Below are 19,516 nucleotides of genomic sequence, written 5' to 3' on the forward strand. Positions count from 1 at the left end.
CCACGAGTTTAATATGTTGCAGACTACATATATTTAAGGGGATTTCTTTTGCCGCTTAAAAAAAAATTTTTTTTTACTGTGGTATGCAGGTCCAGTGAATAGGGCTAGCGGGGAATTTGGCGTTTTCCAGGGGGTTGACGCTTGTTGGGGACCGTCTTGGGGGATTGAGACTGGGCATAGTGACCATGTAGCTGAAATGTGGGGGTGTGTAGAGGGCCACGTGAACTTGGTGAGTCCTAGTGAATGCAGTGAGCTGGGCCTGTGTGACTGCCCCCTAAGCATCGTACATTGTCTTGGGTGTATATCAGACAAGTAGATAATTTGGTTCTTTACTATTTGTGGGGTTTTTTTTGCAAGGTGGTGTGGCCAAAGCACAGGTAAAGGCTGTTTATAAGAGCAATTGAAATCATGATCATGGACCCTAAGCCGAGTGAGAAAGTGGAGGAGTAAGAGGTTCTGGTGGGACGTGTGTAGCTGGGAGGGGAGGGCTTTAGGAAGTCAGCAGGCGGAGCTGAGCTGGTGGGTTTTAGGGGTCACCAGATCCAGGCAGTCTGTGGGAGTGGGAGCTGAAGTGGAGTGGAGCTGAAGAGCAGGGAAGAGGACATCCAGTTGCTGAGAGAGCAGGGTGTGGGGAGACTCCTCCACATGGTATTGGGGCCACCCAGGATGCTGGCAGGAGATGGGGTGCAGAGGTAAGCCTTCTGTGAATGGGGGTGAACCAAGAAGAGGAGAAGGAAGGAGTTTGTACAGTGCTGGTAAGCACAGGCAACAGAAGGGCAGATGTTTTGACATGATTTTTCTCTTAAACCCCGTCCCTGGTCACCGTCCTTCGTGTGCATCATCACCTTCCTTCTCCCCTCCCCCTCCAATGGGAGAGTATTACGATAGGTAGAAAAAAGCAGACTCAGTCCAATAATTCCCAAAGAGCAAAAATCAAGGGTTAACTCGAATAATATATGGCTAGCTCTTAAAGAAAGATTTAATGAGATCTGTCTCCATGTGCTATACTTGTATATCTGACATTCCTTCTGGGTTCTAACCCACGTCTACTCATGTTGCTTCAAAGCAGCTGTGGGTGTATTTAATATGCATTATTTACATTGACTTATGATTGAGATGTAGCTTTATTAAAAAACTTTAGTGATTTTTGTCTATTCTGTAAAATCTTGCTGTAATATAAGTATCTATATGTATAAAAGCCTAAGCGAATGGCCAAACAGCCAACCGTCCGGTAGCTATAATATGCACTGACCACCAGGGGGCAGACGCTCAATGCAGGAGCAGAAACCACAGGCATGGAAATGTGGAACAGACTGATGAATCTCAGAGGGAAGGGAGGTGGGGGGAGGGCCTGGAGAGTAACCAAAGATCTTACATGCATACTAGAGGCCCGGTGGATTCCTGCACCGGTGGGGTCCCTCGGCCTGGCCTTCGGGGATCGGGCCGAAGAAACCGGCTCTCTGACTTCCCCCTAGGGTCCTGGATTGTGAGAGGGCCTCTAGTTATTTTATAAGTATTATTTAAAAAATTTAGCCTTGTATTTGGGGTGCATTATCGTGAAGGCAGTGAAAACCCCGCATGTGCTCATGTGCGTGCACACAAGGCAGTAGTGAAACTGCTGTGCACACAGATGACCAGAGAATTCCATCCTAGTTGAAGGGACGGGAATGTGGATCGTGGAGCAGCATGTGGACCTAGAAAACAAGGGAAAACAGAATGTTATGATAAGGGGCTGGCATGTGCTATTTCTGCTGCTCTTCTTTGCATAGAATTGGGTTATTTTGCATTTAATGGTGTTTATTGACGTGACCATTTTGACTGGTTCTCAACCCACTTTTTGACCATTTCTTCCTGTGACCGGAGATGATAATTACATTAGTCCAGAGTAAGTAGCAGCAGCAGGTTTACTTTTTTTTTTTAATAAAACATAACAGTCTTTTTCTTTTCCTTTTCAAAATACTTCCCTCCTAAGTCTGAGATTCTGTGAACCGGGGTCCTCATGACGCCTGAGAACACGAGAAGGTGGTAGGATGGAGCCGCCGTGCACAGGGCGCTGATCCTGCCCTCCACCCTCAAACTCCTTACCTCGTGGCACTGAACTCACCCAGGCCCCCGGGAGGAATGACAATCAAGGTGGTCATGCTGGTGCCCCTGCCGCTTAGCGGGGCTCAGTAAATGGTGGTGTTTATCAATAGGATTGCTCTGCATAGCATTTGGTTAAGCTCTAGGGCTCCTAAGTCTGACTCCGGATTCAAGTCCCAGCTCTGCCACTGTGGTCCTCGGATAGGATTTTAACCCTTCTGAGCTATCTGGTCTATCTGTTAAATGCGGATTATAGTAGTACCTATAGGATTGTTGTGAGAGTAAATAAGCGCAATCCCTGGCACGTGGTAGGAGCTCCCAGGAACTGTTACTATCATTGTGTTGGAGAGTTGGTTGGGTTCATGTGGCTTACCAATTTGATGCATTTGGGAATTGTTAGTTTTTAAATCGTACTCCTCCATTATCCACAATATTCCTTGGACATTTCACTTTCTCAGTCAGGCCTTCCCTGACCACCCTACTTAAAGCTGCAACTGTCCACCTTCTACCACCCACTCCACCATGCCTCCCCTTCATCCCATCCTCCCTGGCCCCCTACCCTCGTTTCCTACTTTGTTTTTCTCCACTGCGCTTACCACCTCTGTCCAGTTTATTTGCTTTTTCTGTCTTCATCCACTGAAATGTGAGCTCCATGAGAGCAGGCACCCAAGTCCACTTTGTCCACTGTGCCATTGGGAGAGCCTGGAATGGTGCCTGATCTGTGGGTGTGTGACCCATCTATCAGAATGAAGACATTGACTTTGAAAGCGACGGCATGATTCTAACCACTAAAGATTATTAAAGCGGCTGACGCTATCTGAGCTTAGAAGGTTCTATTCAGCAGCCCTTTAAAAAAATGTCTTTATTGATTTCAGAGGAAGGAAGGGGAAGAGCTAGAAATATCAATGATGAGAGAGAATCATCATTCGGCTGTCTCCTGCACGCCCTCCACTGGGGGTCGAGCCCACAACCCCGGCATGTGCCTTAACCGGGAATCGAACCCTGTTCTCCTGCTTCATGGGTTGGCGCTCAACCACTGCGCCACACCAGCCGGGCTGTTCAGAAGCTCCTAGTGACAGTTTGCTCATTGCTTGTCTCGAACCTCCTTTCTCAGTAGAAGACAATTGAAGTCAGGAAGAACAGATCTGAGGGACGATTAAGTTAGACGAAGAGAGGATTTACGGCTGCTTTACTTCTGACCCCTTTTCTTTCCGCATGAACATCGAACACCAGGGCAGCCAGGGGAGATGCTTGTCTCAAGTGGCCTCTCAAGTATCATTTTACTTTCTTGTCTCTTTTACATGCAGCAGAGCTCTCGGTGTTTTCTCTTGCAGGGCACCAATGCCTCTGCTCTGGAAAAAGACATCGGCCCAGAGCAGTTTCCCGTCAATGAGCACTACTTCGGATTGGTCAATGTAAGTATTTAAAAATGTATTATTATTTCATTGTTTAATTTATCTTTATTGTTGAAACTATTAAAATGTATTATTTTTATCAAATATTTTAAAATACTTGAAGCAATTTCACTGCCATTTTCGTTTTTAAAAATCATTCTTTATTATTGAAAGTAGTACATATGTCCCCCTTTCCCCCCCATTGATCCCCTCCAGCCCGCCCCCACAACCCAGCCCCTGCCCCAGGCCTTCAGCACCCTGTTGTCTGTGTCCATGGGTTATACATATATGCATACAAGGCCTTTGGTTGATTGTCTCTCACCCACCCACCCTCTCCTGAATCCCCTCTGAGATTCTGCACTCTGTTCTATGCGTCCATGTCTCTGGATCTCTCTGGATCTGCTTTGTTCAGTTTATTTTGTTACTTAGATTCCACATATGAGTGTGATCATGTGATACTTGTCTTTCTCTGATTCTTGTTTTTTTTAATCCTCACCCCAGGAGTGTGGATTTTTTTTTTTAGAGAGTGAAAAGGAGGGCGTAGGGAGGGAGGGAGAGAGAGAGAGAGAGAGAGAGAGAGCAAAAAGCATCGATGTGAGAGACACATGGATTGACACATAGATTAGTTGCCTCCTGCTCATGCCCAATTGGGGCCAGGGATTGAATCTGCAACCAAGGTATGTTGGTTGCCCTTGACCAGGAATTGAACCCGAGACCCTTTGGTCTGAGGGCGGATGCTCTAACCACTGAGCAAACCAGCTAGGGCTCCACTGCCATTTTCATAAAAAATTTTTAGACAATTGTTCATGCTCTTTAGTTACCAGAAGTGGTAAATGTTGGGGAGGGGGAAATTTAGTCCAGATTTTGAAAATGTGAGTTATCTCAGAAAGAAGGGTTTAACTCAGTGGTTCTCAACCTATGGGTCTCGACCCCTTTAGGGGTCCAACAACCCTTTCACAGGGGTCGCCTAAGACCATCGGAAAACACATATATAATTACATATTGTTTACAGTAGCAAAATTACAGTTATGAAGTAGCAACGAAAATAATTTTATGGTTTGGGGTCACCACAACATGAGGAACTATATTAAAGGGTCACGGCATTAGGAAGGTTGAGAACCACTGGTTTAACTACTGCATTATTGCATCAGGTTCTCATTTTCCCCCACCCATATTTTAAAGCAGCGGTCGCCAACCTTTCGGACCTCATGGACCACCAGTGGTCCGTGGACCACCGGTTGGCGACCGCTGTTTTAAAGGATTTCCACTGTACACATACCTTTGAGAGGAGGTTTTATTAACTTCTGTAGCGAAATCTGCTTTCATATGCTCTCCCTTTGTCCTCTGGATGTATAGACTCCTCAGGCAGTCTGTTTCAGATACATCAGTACAATTGGAGGTTTGTTTTTTTTTTTATATTTTTATTGATTTCTTACAGAGAGGAAGGGAGAGGAATAGAGAGTGAGAAACATCGATGAGAGAGAAACATCGATCAGCTGCCTCCCGCACACTCCCCACTGGGGATGTGCCTGCAACCAAGGTACATGCCCTTGACCGGAATCGAACCTGAGACCCTTGAGTCCGCAGGCCGACGCTCTGTCCACTGAGCCAAACTGGTCAGGGCACAATCGGAGTTTTAAAAGTGTTTCCAACTCATCACCAGTAAGTGTTTAACAATATAACTTGGTGGTGGTACCTGAAGCACGGGCGGGGTGGGGGGACCAGTTTATCTCAAAATTCCTTGGCTTCGTTTCCTCTGTGCTCAGCACTGCTCCCGTGTTTATGGCCCGACCTGCCAGGCTCTGCTTCCTTGAAAAGTTGATTATGACCAAGTAGTGAGGCAGTACCACCCACCACCCTCGTGAGCTTCCTACTGAGGTGGAGCTGTAAGTGACATCAGGTGTTAATTCACAAGCACCCGATTTTCTGGAACAACTGCTCTGAGCATCGTCAGTCAGTACTCAGGTGGGACAGGCAGTCATTTCCACGGAGGAGGCTGGAAATATTCTCTGTAAGTGAATGCTACCTGTGATTATAATAGAATGGATATTGGCTTCAAAGTAATACAGGCCCAAGTCTGAGCTCTGCCTATGCCTTTCACTAGCTGTCTGATCTTGGGCAAGTCATTTGACCTCTCTGAGCCTCCTTTCTCCATCTGTAAAGTGGAAATCAGTGGTTTATAGTGAAGGGTCAGTCAGAGCTCCCATTGAAGACCTTGACATGAGGCTGCGGTACATTGTGGACACCTGGTGAATGTTAGTTCCTTTCTTCTCCAGGAGTTGTCCATTGGATCAAGACCAAGTGTTACGGAGGGTATTTGGGTAAAGGCAACACATTGCGTAAAAGAGAAAAGAATGGAAGGAGGAAGTACGGGGATATAGGGCATTGTGCTGACGAAATGCTGACGTCTCATTTTAATATAATTTATTGTTTAGCCATTGTGCACAGGCCTCTGCTTATGCTCTCTGAAGATATCCAAGTTGTGGGAATTCTGCCCTGGCTAAGGAGAATACAAGTGCAGACTATGGGGAAGAAAGAAGTAAGGCCTAGGTTGTGGGAGCGTTGTGAGACCTAAATTCATTAATAGCTGTATGTTCACTTTGAAAGGTAATTCATGGGCAGTCCAGCTTTTCTTTAAAAAGAGGTTTGTCTCACTCTGGCTGGTGTTGCTCAGTGGTTGGAGCATCGGCCTGTGCACTGGAGGGTCGCAGGTTTGATTCCAGTTAAGGGCACGTTACCTGGGTTTGCAGGTTCCATTCCTGGCCTGGTCGGGGTGATTGTGAGAGGCAACCAATTGGTGTGTCTTTCCCACGGTGATATTTCATTCTCTCTCTCTCTCTCCTTCCTCTCTTTCTCTCTCCCCCCCCCCCATATCCCCCCTCTCCACTCCTTTCCACTCTCTCTAAAACGCAATGGAAAAAATTTCCTTTGGTGAGGATTAACCAAAAAAAAAAAGTTTGCCTCCTATTACATAATTGTGTCCAAGTAGATTAAAATATGTAAAAATAGGAGCTGTTCTATCTTAGCATACGTAGAAATGTCACGGTAAGCATGGCGGAGCATCTGTCTGGCTGCTGGGTGAACGGCACGCAAGCCAACAGCCAGTCCTGAGAAGATGCTCATGTTCTATTTCAGCCTTACACAGCATTTTGCTATCAATGGTTTTAATCTTATTATTTCCTTAGTTTTTTCCCTTTTCATTTTACGTGTAGGAAAAATTCTGAAGTGATCGTCTTTGCTGTGCTCTTATAGAGTTGGTTTTCCAGTCAGCAAAGCCAGCGAGATGACGACTTTTTCCCTCTTTAATCATCATCTGAGTGTCTGTGGGTTTTGAGAGGCACCAAATACTCCTGCAGGGGCCCTGATCTGACTGCAGGAGACCAAGAGCTGAGGGCTCTCGTATCGCCATCTTGGCAGAAGCAAGAGCGAGGGTGATGTAGGAGTTACGAGGGAGGAGGCTGTGGGATGACTGAAGGAGGCGAGGCACCTCCTTGCTTCTGTTGCTCTGGAGAAAGCGAGGAAATGTGGTCTGAAGCCAGTGGGCAGGCTGCTAGCATCTTGAGAGAGAAAAACTGAAATAAGTCCCATTCAGTTAAGGCTGTTTCATCTGAGCAAGTGGCTCCTAGTTCCTGGGTTTCTTTGTGATTGGGATTTTTCTTTTTGCTGTCAGAGGAGTTTTGATGTGCTACGGTGTAGTATCTCTTATTTAGCCAGCTGCCTTTCTGGGCCTCCGTGTTATGTTGAGTTTTTTTAAGCACCAGAAGGTCTCATTAGAGTTTTTTTTTATCCAGGCAGAGTGCTTCTGACCTTTTAAGAGATGCTAATGGGCTAGAGAGGCACCAGGCTATGCAGACTGTGTTCATTCCCTGCTGGTCAGCTGGTCACCGGTGTTTACTCGTTCTCTGACATGGCGAGCAGGACTCTGAGGCAGGGACTCCAGGCTGGCTGGTTCCTGGAGGGGGGCCTTCTCCCTCTCCCGACCCCTTCCAGAGGTGGCGTGTCCCGGGCCGTGATCTGAACCAGACCTGTTGTCCTTTGGCAGTTCGGGAACACGTGCTACTGTAACTCTGTGCTTCAGGCCTTGTACTTCTGCCGGCCTTTCCGTGAGAATGTGCTGGCATACAAGGCCCAGCAAAAAAAGAAGGAAAACTTGTTGACGTGCCTGGCAGACCTTTTCCACAGCATTGCCACGCAGAAGAAGAAGGTTGGCGTGATCCCACCAAAGAAGTTCATTTCAAGGCTGAGAAAAGAGAATGGTGAGTAGTGTGGAGATGAATGTGTGTCAGGGTCTGAAATATGGAGAATGGACAGTTCTCTATGTATCCTCAGAATGAGTCCTTCATTTCCCCCAGGGGGAAATAGTATGGCCAACTACTCAAATATAGTTTTTTAAAGAACATATATTTTTTCTTTTCTACCCAGTATACATAAAACAAAACTAGATTAAAAATATGCTTTAAAAATTCAGATTTGCCATTTCACTTTGGAATGGTCTTTTTATTTGCTTCATATTTGGAAGGTACGATCATTGTAAGAGGAAAATTTGCCCAAAACAGCCTTCTAAGTAGGACACTGATTGGAAGAAATAGATTGATGCAATAATTGAATGAAATAGTACTGTCTTATAGACTTGTTATAAGTGATTAAAGTAAATGCATATTTCCTAATCAGGGCCTCTGCTATTTAAAAATAATACCTCTCATTTTTATTTACCTAAGACAAAGGGTATTAAATTGATACCTTTCTATGATAAAAATGTCCTGCTGTCGCCTGATTTTTTTTCTGCCTTTTCTGTCATTTTGGCAGGGCGGGCAAGTGGTGGTAGAGACTAGGTTATTCCAGAAGTTTTGCATTGGTAATTTTTATGACTATAGAAATATTTGATATGGCAACTTGTGATTATCCTAGATTTCAGCCTTACTCCAACAGATTTGCAGAGTTAATCAGATGTTTGTTTTATAAAGTCTCATTTAATTTGATTGCTGCCTCTTAAAGGTGTTGTAGCTTATATGCACCAGAATAAAAGTAACCTGAGAAGGCAGCAGAGCACGCCTGCGTCTCGTTGTGAGCATGATTGATAATGAAGTCTCACAGCTGCACTCATCTCTAGATTGTGTGTCCGTACGGCAGGGACCAGCAATCGGCTTCTGGAAGCATTTGTGTTGGTTTCAGGACACTGTCAGGTAGACTCATTCTCACATACATCCCTCGTCTCCCGTATGTGCTCAATGAAGCTGCTTCCAGGCTGGTCCAGGGTTCAGTGTGATCTTTGGGAAGAGACTCCGGTTGCTCTGGATAAATTACAGAATGAATAATTGATCATTGGTGGTCACATCATATTAAATATTGATATTTTATCAGGAAACTTATCAAGTAATTTCTACTATTTTTTTTTTTTTGTAGAGTAAAGAAATTTTGCTAGCTTTTTATTTACATGATGACTTTAAGGAAATACATGAAATTCAGTTCTTGGTGGGCAGTAAAAAATGAACATGACCAAAAACCCTTTTCAAACTTACCTATTGAAGTTGCCAAAAGAGATGAATATATTGCATACTTGTTCCCCCTTTCAATATAAAAACTGAAGTGTCGCCTGTAAAATTGAGCATTTTTGTTTGCTTTTTAAGGACCAGAGACTGAAATAATGGCCCTCTCTTTTCCAGATCTCTTTGATAACTACATGCAGCAGGATGCTCACGAATTTTTAAACTATTTGCTAAACACTATTGCGGACATCCTGCAGGAAGAGAAGAAACAGGAGAAACAAAATGGGAAATTAAAAAATGGCAACATGAACGAACCTGCAGAGAACAACAAACCAGAACTCACCTGGGTCCATGAGATTTTTCAGGGAACGCTCACCAATGAAACTCGATGCTTGAACTGTGAAACTGTAAGCATTGGTCGGGCTCGCATGTCGTAGGCTCGTATGTATTTGTAGAGGCCAGGTTGCGTGTGAGTGCAATGTGGTATAGTGTCAACATTTGTTTTCAGTACATGCAGACACTTCTACTTATGTATATGAACCTCAGGTGCAAAAGTTTGCAAGCATGTCTCCATCTAAGTCAGTGGTTCTCAACCTTCTGGCCCTTTAAATACAGTTCCTCATGTTGTGACCCAACCATAAAATTATTTTTGTTGCTACTTCATAATTGTAATGTTGCTACTGTTATGAATCGTAATGTAAATATCTGATATGCAGGATGGTCTTAGGCGACCCCTGTGAAAGGGTCGTTCGACCGCCAAAGGGGTCCGACCCACAGGTTGAGAACCGCTGATCTAAGTTGTCTCCACTGGCTGAAGTAGAGTGACTAGGGCACTTCTTAGCAACTGGATTGCTTTGCATCCTGGGCAAATTTTAGGGCCCACAGATTGAACTGTTGTACTGGACCTCTACCAGTTATCTTGAAAAGATTTTGGTTCCAAGGAGGCCATGTGTGACAGACCATCTCTCTGACTTTAAGGGAATCAGCTGTGTGGTATGGTGAGCTTGAAGTCAGGAGACTGCAATTCCCTTCCATTGCAGTTGTGAGGGCCGGGTGAGCTTAGTGCTTGGATGAGTCTGGCACATGGTATGTAGGCACGTGGTGTTAGTTGGATCTGAAGATGTGATCTCCAGAATATGATTCAGGATGTTATGTTTGCTTGGTATACTTGATTTACGTCTGTATGTGGCTGCAAAATATGGTAGGTAGAACCCGGCTCTGCAGCCAGGCGGCCAAGTTGGAATGTTGGCTCAGCCACTCGGTAGCTGTGAGGCCCTGTGCAGATTATTCCACCTCTCTGACCTCACTCTCCTCATCTGTAAATGGGGGATGATGACAGTGCCTATCTCATAGGGTTGCTGGGGGAGTAAATGAGTTAACATTTGTAAAACACTTGGAACCATGCTTGGCACATAGGAAGTATGCAAAAAATGTTAGCTATTATTAGTTATAATTACTAATATCGTAGGAAGTCTATGGGTTCCTCAGGGATCTTCGAGTTTCTTGACATTGCATGAAAAATTCTGTAGGATTGTGCATTTTCTCTGAGGAGATAATAGCTTTCATCAGATTTTGTAAAGGGGCTATAACCCCTGCCAAAACATTTTCTACACAGAAGTAGTCAAGAATGTGGATTTAAATGGAAGGCTCTTCGTTTTCAGACAGTCTTCCTTCTATCCTTTTAAACAATTTTGGAATTAACATTCTGATTTGTTCATTGTAAAAGAAAAAAAAAGATATAGTTAAGCAAAAAGAGACTAAAGGTTACCAGTAATCTTCCCACTCAGAGATGCCCACATTAGCCCAGAGATAACAACAGGACATTTTGGAATACATCCTGCCAAAACATTTTCTACACATACTTCTCTATCTAGATATCTGTCTTTCTTCCCTTTCTCCTTTCATTCCTTTGTATTTTACATTCCAGTAAAATTCATATGAATACAGCATTAGATAGTATAATAAATCCCATGTGTGTAGCACTTGGGATCAGTGATTGTTAACACATTGGCCCATCTTGTTCATCTCTTGTTCCATGCACCCTCCCTCATCATCAAACTGGTCTGTTTTTAAGCAAATTTCAGATAACATATCATTTTACTTGTAGTTTCTTCATTATAGTAGGTCCTTGGGTTACGTTGGAGATCCGTTCCTACGGTGCCACGTAACACGATTTTCGCCGTAAGTCAGAACCCACCTACATAAGCACCTACGTCACTCACATGGAGCACAGACACAGCAGTAATGAAGTGATACAGTAAAAACAATTTAAAAGCAAGATAACAATTCCTGACCTTTACTTGTGGTAAATCAATAATAAAAAACATAAAGCACAAATGTACATACGTCGAAATGATGGAACTTTTTTTTTTTTTTATAAAGAGATGGGAGATGGCGACTTAACCATGAAACGACGTACGTCGAGTCCGACGTAACCCGAGGACTGTCTGTACTTTGTTCTGTATCTCTAAAAGGAAAGAAATCTTTTTATTTTAAACATAAGTACAGTTACTTTTAAAATAATTTCTTTAAACCATTATTCACTGTTTCTCTGGAATTTTTTCATCTCATATATATTTTTTTAGCAGTTGCTTAATTCAAATCAGGATTCATACATAGTCCACACATTGCATTTGGTTAGTCTCTGTCTTAATCTATAGGTTACCCCATCCCCCATTTTTTTTCCTTCCGGTTTATTTGTTGAAGAAATCAGGTTATTTGTCCCATAGAATTTCCCACATTCTGGAAACATCTGTGGTGGTGTTTGAAATGCGTAGTAAATGGCAGTATGTTTTTACCATCCTACTCTTTGTTTTTATTTAACACACCTATTTTATATTTTGTTTTCTCTCTTGCCTGCTTTTGGATCAATGAAATGGTTTTATTTTATTTTTTTAAATCTTTGAAATAAACACATGACTAAATCCATCTTCCAGTGTCTGGATTTTCAGGAAGGCTCAGCTGGGAGGCTCAATTTTATTTGTAGTTTCTTTGTTGTCTGTGATCCCAGCAAATGCAAATATTGCATCTCAAATATTTGTATTGAAAAAACTATCACCTAGTCTGTTATTTCTGCAGGGTCACCATAGAGGGGAAACCTGAGCCCAAAGATTTCTCTATAGATTTTGGATGACCCTGTAGAGTTTGTGATAATGGAATTCCAGCCATTTATGGTTGGTTTGTGGGAGTGAATGAGAGTAGGAGGGGATGTCTTTCTGGGGCAATCAGATTGATTCTTACATTAATTACTCCCAAATGAGTACTAGATGATTTGAGGCAAGAGTGTTTTTCCCCTGGATTTTCTGGGATAATCACCTCCATTTTCTTAGGTCCTTTAACTGAACAGGATCCTAGGAGTCACCTAATCCTTTCTCGCCCTGTGCCCCAGTCCCTTCTGTGTCGTCCTAGCCAGTTGGTCATCTACTGGACCCTGTCCAGAGACAGGGAACTCAATCTCCTGAGGAGATGCATTCCATTTTTAGAAAGCTCTAATTGTTAGAAAGCTCTCTACTTTCTAAGGAAATACACAACCTGCAGGCTTTATTTTTTTGTCCTGTAAAATGTTGAGGACTTGGAGTGAAAGAACACTTAGGGTTGAAGCTTTCCTGCTCAGGATGAGAAACGCAGGCCCCCTTCCAGTAAGGTCCTCTGCGGAGGGCAGGCAGCCTGCAGAAGGCGCTTCAGTCAGAATTGCCAGGCCCCACATGTGTGAAATCTCTCAGTGGGAAGAAACTGCACCAGATCCCGAGCAGCAAATTAGCCCCCAGGGAAGCTTGCCATTGTAGCTGCCTGGCTGCCAGTTCCTCCAATTGTGGAAAACTCTTTGTGGGAGCCTTCATGCTTTCAGAAAACAATCTCTTTTTTTTTTTTCTGGGTCTCACCCTTTGTAAATGTTGCTTGTGATTGCTGTACAAATGTCAACTGCCGATTTATGGAGACAAACAGTTTCATTCTGCAGTAGACCTGGAGAGACTATTTTAAGGGGGGTAATTCAGTGCTGACTTCCCTGGGTAACCTGGAGCAAGGCTCTTCAGAACTGAGGCGTGGGGGATTTACAGAGCAGCCTCAGCGCTGCCTTGGCGGTTCTTGGCTTGGTGCATAAGATCTGCAGGGCCCGTTGGAGCTCAATTTTGTTGTTGTTAATTTTCTTCCTTTCCATTAACATGGAGTCTTTGCTCTGCTAACTGGTGGTTTTCAGTGCTTCTCAGTGGCTTTAAGACACATTTCTGTCTGTTACTGGAGCCAAAGATTGTCTACAGAACCGCTTTATTAACTACCGATAGTACAGCTCCTTCTTGTTTTGTTTGCAGGGGTTAAAATTGACCCGGGAGCGCGGTCGGTGTGGCTCAGTGGTTGAGCGTCGACACAAGAACCAGGAGGTCACCATTTGCTTCTCTATCAGGGCTTGATCCCCAGTAGGGGGCATGCAGGAGGCAGCCAATCAGTGATTCTTTCTCGTCATTGATGTTTCTCTCTCTCTCTCTCTCTCTCTCTCTCTCTCTCTCCCTTTCCCTTCATCTCTCTGAAATCAATAAAAACATATTTTTTTAAATTTCTTTATTGGTTAAGTATTACAAATGTGTCCTCATTCCCCCCCCCCATTAACCCCCAACCCCCCCCTCCCCCGCTCCCCCCCCCCACTCATGCTCTCATCCCCCTGTTTTCCGTGTCCATTGGTTTGGCTTATATGCATGCATACAAGTCCTTTGGTTGATCTCTTCCCCTTACCCCCACCCTCCCCTACTTTCCCTCTGGGGATTGATAGTCTGATCGCTGTTTCACTGTCTTTGGATCTGTCCCTGTTTTTTTTTAAAAGAAGTTGATCCAGTAGAGCTTCTGAGCTCTTCACAGAAGAGGAGTGGGGTGGGTGGTGTGGCCAGGTGTGATTGAGTCCCTGGGGTCCAGGTGGGTTGTAGTTGCCACTTGTCCCAAGTCCACCGTATTGGCACTGCTTCAAGGCCAGCGCATTTTCAGGTTCTGGCTGAACAGCATGGGGCTCCTGCCTGGTCACCTTTTCTAATAAGCCCAGGAGTCTCTGGATTTAAAAACACATTTGAATATGATTTTTATGACTCAGAAATTTAGCAAAGCTCATGATTTATATGTATACCCTATAAATTAATTTGTTCTATTAATTTGTAATTATTACTTTGGAGAAGAGCAAGTAGGGTCTCTTCCACCCTTCTTAAACTAGAGTTTTTGGGGAACCCAGTCGGGGGGAAGAAAGGAGAATAAGATGTAGCCTGTACTTGCTGAGAGTATTGGAGTCTTAGTGATATCTACGTTTCCGTGGAGACAAGCTGTATTTTCATTTAGACCAGAATGAGATCCTTGTGCGTGGGAAGAAAAAGGTTTTCTTTTCTGGCAGCTTTCTGGGAAGAGAGAAAGGAAAAAAGATTGCTGATCACTCGTTGCTTTTGACTGTCAATCTGGGCAGGGAGAGAGAGAAACCCAAGTGGGAGGGTTTATGCCGTGTTTTGATATTCCCAGCGGGGTCGATCCACCTGAGCAGTGCTTCCTCACAGTCTTAAATCCTGGGAGCAGTTTGCATTGGGAATTGAGAAAGTTACAGTAACTTTACCCAGTTAGTTAATTAAATTTTTACCCCACCCCCACCCCCCATCTCCTAAAACGAGTAGAGAAAAAGATTTCTGCCTAACAGGAGAAAACGTTCCTTTGTTTTTGCTCCCTTCCAGCTGTAACAGTTTTAGTAAAACCTGATCCTAGCTATCTAAATTAAGTATGATTTCAGTTGGCTATACACCTCTTTCTCCCTTCTCCTCCCCCATCCCCCGAGAAGGGCCATTTGGTTCTAGAAAAGGTTTTGTTAATTAAAAAATATAATATCTGTGGATTATTTTAAGAAAACAGAATGTAGCCTGGCCAGGTTGCTCAGTTGGTGGAATGTCATGCTGTATACCAAAAAGGTTGCCGGTTCGACTTCCACTCAGGGCACATACCTAGGTTGCGGATTTGATCCCTGGTTGGAGTGTGTACAGGAGGCAACAGATCGATGTGTCTCTCTCTCCCCTTTACTATCTAAAATCAATAAAAATATCCTCAGGTGAGGATTAAAAGAAAAAGAAAGAAAACAGAATGTATAAAAAGAAAATTATTCATAATTCTGTCACTCGATGTCTCTTGGAATTTAGATATCTTTTTACTTGTTCATTCTTTTGTTATTTATTCATTCATTTAGTAAATATTTATTGGGTACCTACTAAATGCTGAAAATTATTTTAGGTATTAGGGCTATAGTAATTAGACCAACAGGAAAGATAGTCCCTGCTCTACAGTTTATTAATATATGCATTTTAAAGCTATAAATTTTCCTTTAAGCACTGCTTTAGCTACATCTCACAACTTTTGATATGTGTTGTCATTATTTCAAAATATTTTCTAATTTTCTCTTGTGATTTTTTTCTTTGATTCATACATTACTTAGCAATATGCTGTTTAATTTTTAAACATTTGGGATTTTCCTAGATATTTGAATATTATTGATTTAGAATTTAATTCCATTGTGGTTAGGGAATATCTTCTGTATGGTTTCAATCTTTCTAAATTTATTTTGACATATTTCAAATCCTAACACATGGTCCAATTTCTTAAATGTACTTGAAAACAGGTTCTCTCAACCTTGGAACTTAACAGTGCAGATCAGATAATTCTTTGTTGTGGGGTGCTGCCCTGTGCATTATTGGTTGTTTAGCAGCATCTCTGGCTTCTGCCTGCTGGATGCCAGTAGTATCCCCCAAGATGAGACAACGAAAATGTCTCCCAACATTGCCTGAAGACCCCTGGAAGGTTGTTTCCCTTGCTGAGTCAAAGAGAATGTATATTTTGCAGTTGTTGGACATCCTATATAATAAAAGGCTAATACGCTGCTGGGGTCTGGCCGTAGGGACTGGGCGAGACAGGCCAGACATGCTCTGGAGCCCTCCCGACCGGCCAGCCTCCCACGGTCCCTCTCCGGCTGGCCGGCCCTGAACGGCCCCAACTGGGACTGGGCAGAACGGGCTGGACACGCCGTGGATGAATCCATGCACCGGGCTGGTTTCGGCCTGATTCCCGCAGGCCAGGCCGAGGGACCCCACCGGTGCACGAATCCCTGCACTGGGCCTCTAGTGTATAATGAAACCAATTTTACCTTTGGCTAATTGATATAAATAAGAGTTAAGTTCCTATGGCATCTCATCAATGTCATAACAAAACAGCCTTGACTAAAACCACATTCAAGGACCTGCTGTAGTCGTACTGGTTATCTGTTGCTTTGTTACGAACCACCCTGAAAGTCTGACCTATATCAGTTATGATTTAGCATTATAATTCATGCATCTATGGACTTGGCTGAACTTGTGTGTTTGTATTTTATCTGGCTCACTCGTGTGTCTGCAGGCCAGCTGGGGTTTGGCTTGAGGCTGGGCCTGGCCGGGCACCGATGTGAGAACAGCTCTGCTCCCTGGGTCCCGTCTTCCTGGGAACAGTGGGCCAATCCTCATGGTGATGACAGAAGGGCAAGAGAGCAGTTTCACAAGTGCTTACTCAAGCCCCTGCTTATAGCACGTCTTCTAACATTCCACTGGCCAAAGCATGTCACATGGTTGAACGCAGAATCAAGGGTTGGGGAACATACCCCTTGATAAGAGATCTGTAAAGTCATGTGGCAAAAAGGCTAGTTTAGGCAATGGTAAGGATTTGGGGCCTTTCATGCATTCTACCATGGCAGTAATAAGTGCCATAAAAAATTAAATTAGGATGATAGAGACGTGTGTGTGTGTGTGTGTGTGTGTGTGTGTGTGTGTAAATATACAGGGGTGGGTGAAAGTAGGTTTACATTTACATTTGTTCATATGGAAAATAATACAATAATAAATAAATAATAATATGAGAATTAACCCTGTGTTTTGTGTATTCAAAATTATAAACCTACTTTTCCCCACCACTATATATAGGCCTTTTAAATACAAAATTGGAATTAATTCACATAATTGGATAGCCAACTTTTTCATTTACTGTGATACCCATAATGTATGTAAACTGTTTCCAACTTCTTGACCATTTTAGGCCTTTTAACATTTTCTGCTCCTCATGATTTGTTGAATGTTTATCTCTTAAGGCACTTAACATGTATTATTTATATCATCTTGAGAAACAGCCTTGTGAAATAGATACTCTTACTGTCCCCACTTTACAGATGAGGAACTGAGGTACAGAGAGGCTACGTACCTGGCCATAAGTCATCCACTTTAATAAGGGGCAGAGACAGGATATGGCGCTGGGCAGTCTGTCTCAATACACCGTCTTGTGTAGACTTACACAAGTGTAAAAGATGTATTCACATCTCTGAATAATTCTCTAGGTAATTTCCTAGCAGTGGAGTATTGGGTCCCAAGGTAATTGTCACACGTAAAGGAGTATTATTTTCATTTTGTTGCCACGTGACTGAGCAACTCAAGGTTGTTGCAGGAATAATTGGTCCCTCCCACTCCAAGATGGTAAAATGCTGGTGAACTACTGGAATATGTACACTAACTCGGAGAGCTTCAATAAGTAGGCCCGGAATTGGATCTGTGGAGGGCTGAGAACTAGCCCGGGCCAATGAGCCATCCTGCCTGAGAGCAGGCCAGAGTGACAGGCAGGCCGGTGCGAGTCTCGGCTCCAGGCCAGCTCCGGGTCCAGTTGTTATCACAGACAGTGCAGGGCTCTGCACATGATGGCCACGTCCTGTGTCAAAGGACAGCTGCACCTGGAGCCGGTGTGACTCTCCAGCCCCTCGCGCATTAGGCTCCCTGGCTCCTCATGCGGTTGGAATGAGCAGACATGGGAAGAAGAGGGTGATTTCAAGGGACTGGCAGAAAGTGCAGACAACGTTACGAAGGGCTGACCCTCAGAGTAGCAGGTTTTCTATGTGTCTCGTCCTTTTTCCATTTTCGTTTTTATCATTCTGCCAGTCTGAGCTATATGGCTACCTGTCTGATACTTCCTACTTTGGAACAGTGGAGGAAATGAATGGAGAGGAAGAGAAATCTGGTAGAGTTTTCATTATTAAGAGTTCTAGCCAGCCGGGTGGCTCAGTGGATCGAGCGTCGTCCTATACACCAAGAGGTTGCTGGTTTGATTCCCAGTCAGGGCATGTGCCTGGGTTATGGGCTCCATCCCCAGTAGGGGTGTGTAGGAGGCAGCCAATTGATGTTTCTCTCTCATCTATGTTTCTATCTCTCTCCCTCTCTCAATAAAAACATTAAAAAATAAAAAGTTCTGAATCAAAACTGGGATAGAGATATGATTAAATTGAAAATTTGGGATTTTCTGTAGATTGGGTTTCCAAGGTTACTGATTGCCAGTGAATATGCAAAGCCACACACCACTTTTACTGCAGTTATGGTTCTTGGTTACCTCTAAGTGTTCAAGATACTATGTCTGTTGTGTATTTTGTGCCTAAGACTTTTTTTTCTTTTTTTTTTTTTTGCTTCAGGTTAGTAGCAAAGATGAAGATTTTCTTGATCTTTCTGTCGATGTGGAGCAGAATACATCCATTACCCACTGCCTAAGGTAACCTCATGAATTCTGAGTGTGGTCTGAGCTTTTGATCAGGCTAGTAAATAAGTGGGGGAAATATCCCATATTTCTTTAGGAAATAATCTTCCTTTCTGTTAAACCCATACAATACCATTTCCTATTTCTTTTTTTCCAAGAGAGATTAAAAATAAGGGTATGTGGTCTGGAGAAAAGTCCTATGGAGAAGAGGTAGGATCAAATGGAAGCTGTTAGTCATTAAGTTTTTAGTCTTTAATACAGATGTATTAAAGGGCTTTCTTCTCTCTCTCTCTCTCTCTCTCTCACACACACACACACTCTTACACAATTAAGTTAATAATTGCTATAGATGCCTGCCATTCCTTTATTTTTCTAAGCTAATCTATTCTGTTATTTTAAAAAATCATGCACTTTTGAGCCGAGAACCATTGAGGAAATTGCGTTTTCCTCCAACTTCCAGCATTGTATGGAGATCATTCATGGGGAAAATGGCTCCTCACTAGGGTTGAGTGGAGGTGAGGAGCCCGGAGTGTGAGAACAGTACGTGCGCAAGATCACTATAGGTATTGCATGCTTGAGCTGTGCTCCAAGTTGCTGTAAAGACATGGCTTCCTTTTCCCCTCCTCTTTCCAACAAGAGGTCGTGAGTGCTCACAGTGAGCCAGGCCTAGTGTGGACACTGGAAATAGAGGAATGAGCACCAGATATGCCTGTCGCAGCACTTGCATGCGGTGGGATCTAAAGATGGTGATCGGTGCTTTGAAGGAAATAAAACAGGTCTGGAGAGTGAGGGAGCCAGTGTAGACTGTGTGGTCATTGCTCAGGTACTGCAGCTCAGAGGCGCTTTAAGGTGTCATCACACGGCAGTAGGAGTAGGGTGGCGGACTTGTTCTTCCGGGAGTGCGGGTGACTTGGAACATTTTAGAAAATGCGGATTAAAGGGACTGCTGTGGCGGTTAACTGTCAGAAAGTCATCTTATGTGGAAGAACTTGATTCGTCTGGGGGTTAGGTATT

At 43.6% G+C, this 19,516-nt stretch overlaps 1 protein-coding gene across 3 annotated transcripts in view; it reads left to right on the forward strand.

Annotated features, from left to right (window-relative positions):
• Positions 1–19,516, forward strand: part of USP46 (ubiquitin specific peptidase 46) — a 58,497-nt gene that overhangs the window by 22,555 nt on the left and 16,426 nt on the right. For 2 of the 3 annotated variants that reach the window (XR_002830543.1, XM_014460207.2), the window contains exons 3-6: positions 3,390–3,497; positions 7,519–7,732; positions 9,140–9,369; positions 18,441–18,517. Coding sequence is in view for 2 of the 3 variants with exons in the window: in XM_014460207.2 (XP_014315693.1) it covers positions 3,390–3,497; positions 7,519–7,732; positions 9,140–9,369; positions 18,441–18,517 (629 nt within the window). In the remaining variant the exon portion in view is untranslated. The remainder of the gene's footprint in view (positions 1–3,389; positions 3,498–7,518; positions 7,733–9,139; positions 9,370–18,440; positions 18,518–19,516) is intronic. The other variant, XM_014460209.2, reaches the window with a different exon arrangement.

Source organism: Myotis lucifugus, unplaced genomic scaffold, assembly GCF_000147115.1.
Source record: "Myotis lucifugus unplaced genomic scaffold, Myoluc2.0 scaffold_127, whole genome shotgun sequence".
NCBI lineage: Eukaryota > Metazoa > Chordata > Mammalia > Chiroptera > Vespertilionidae > Myotis > Myotis lucifugus.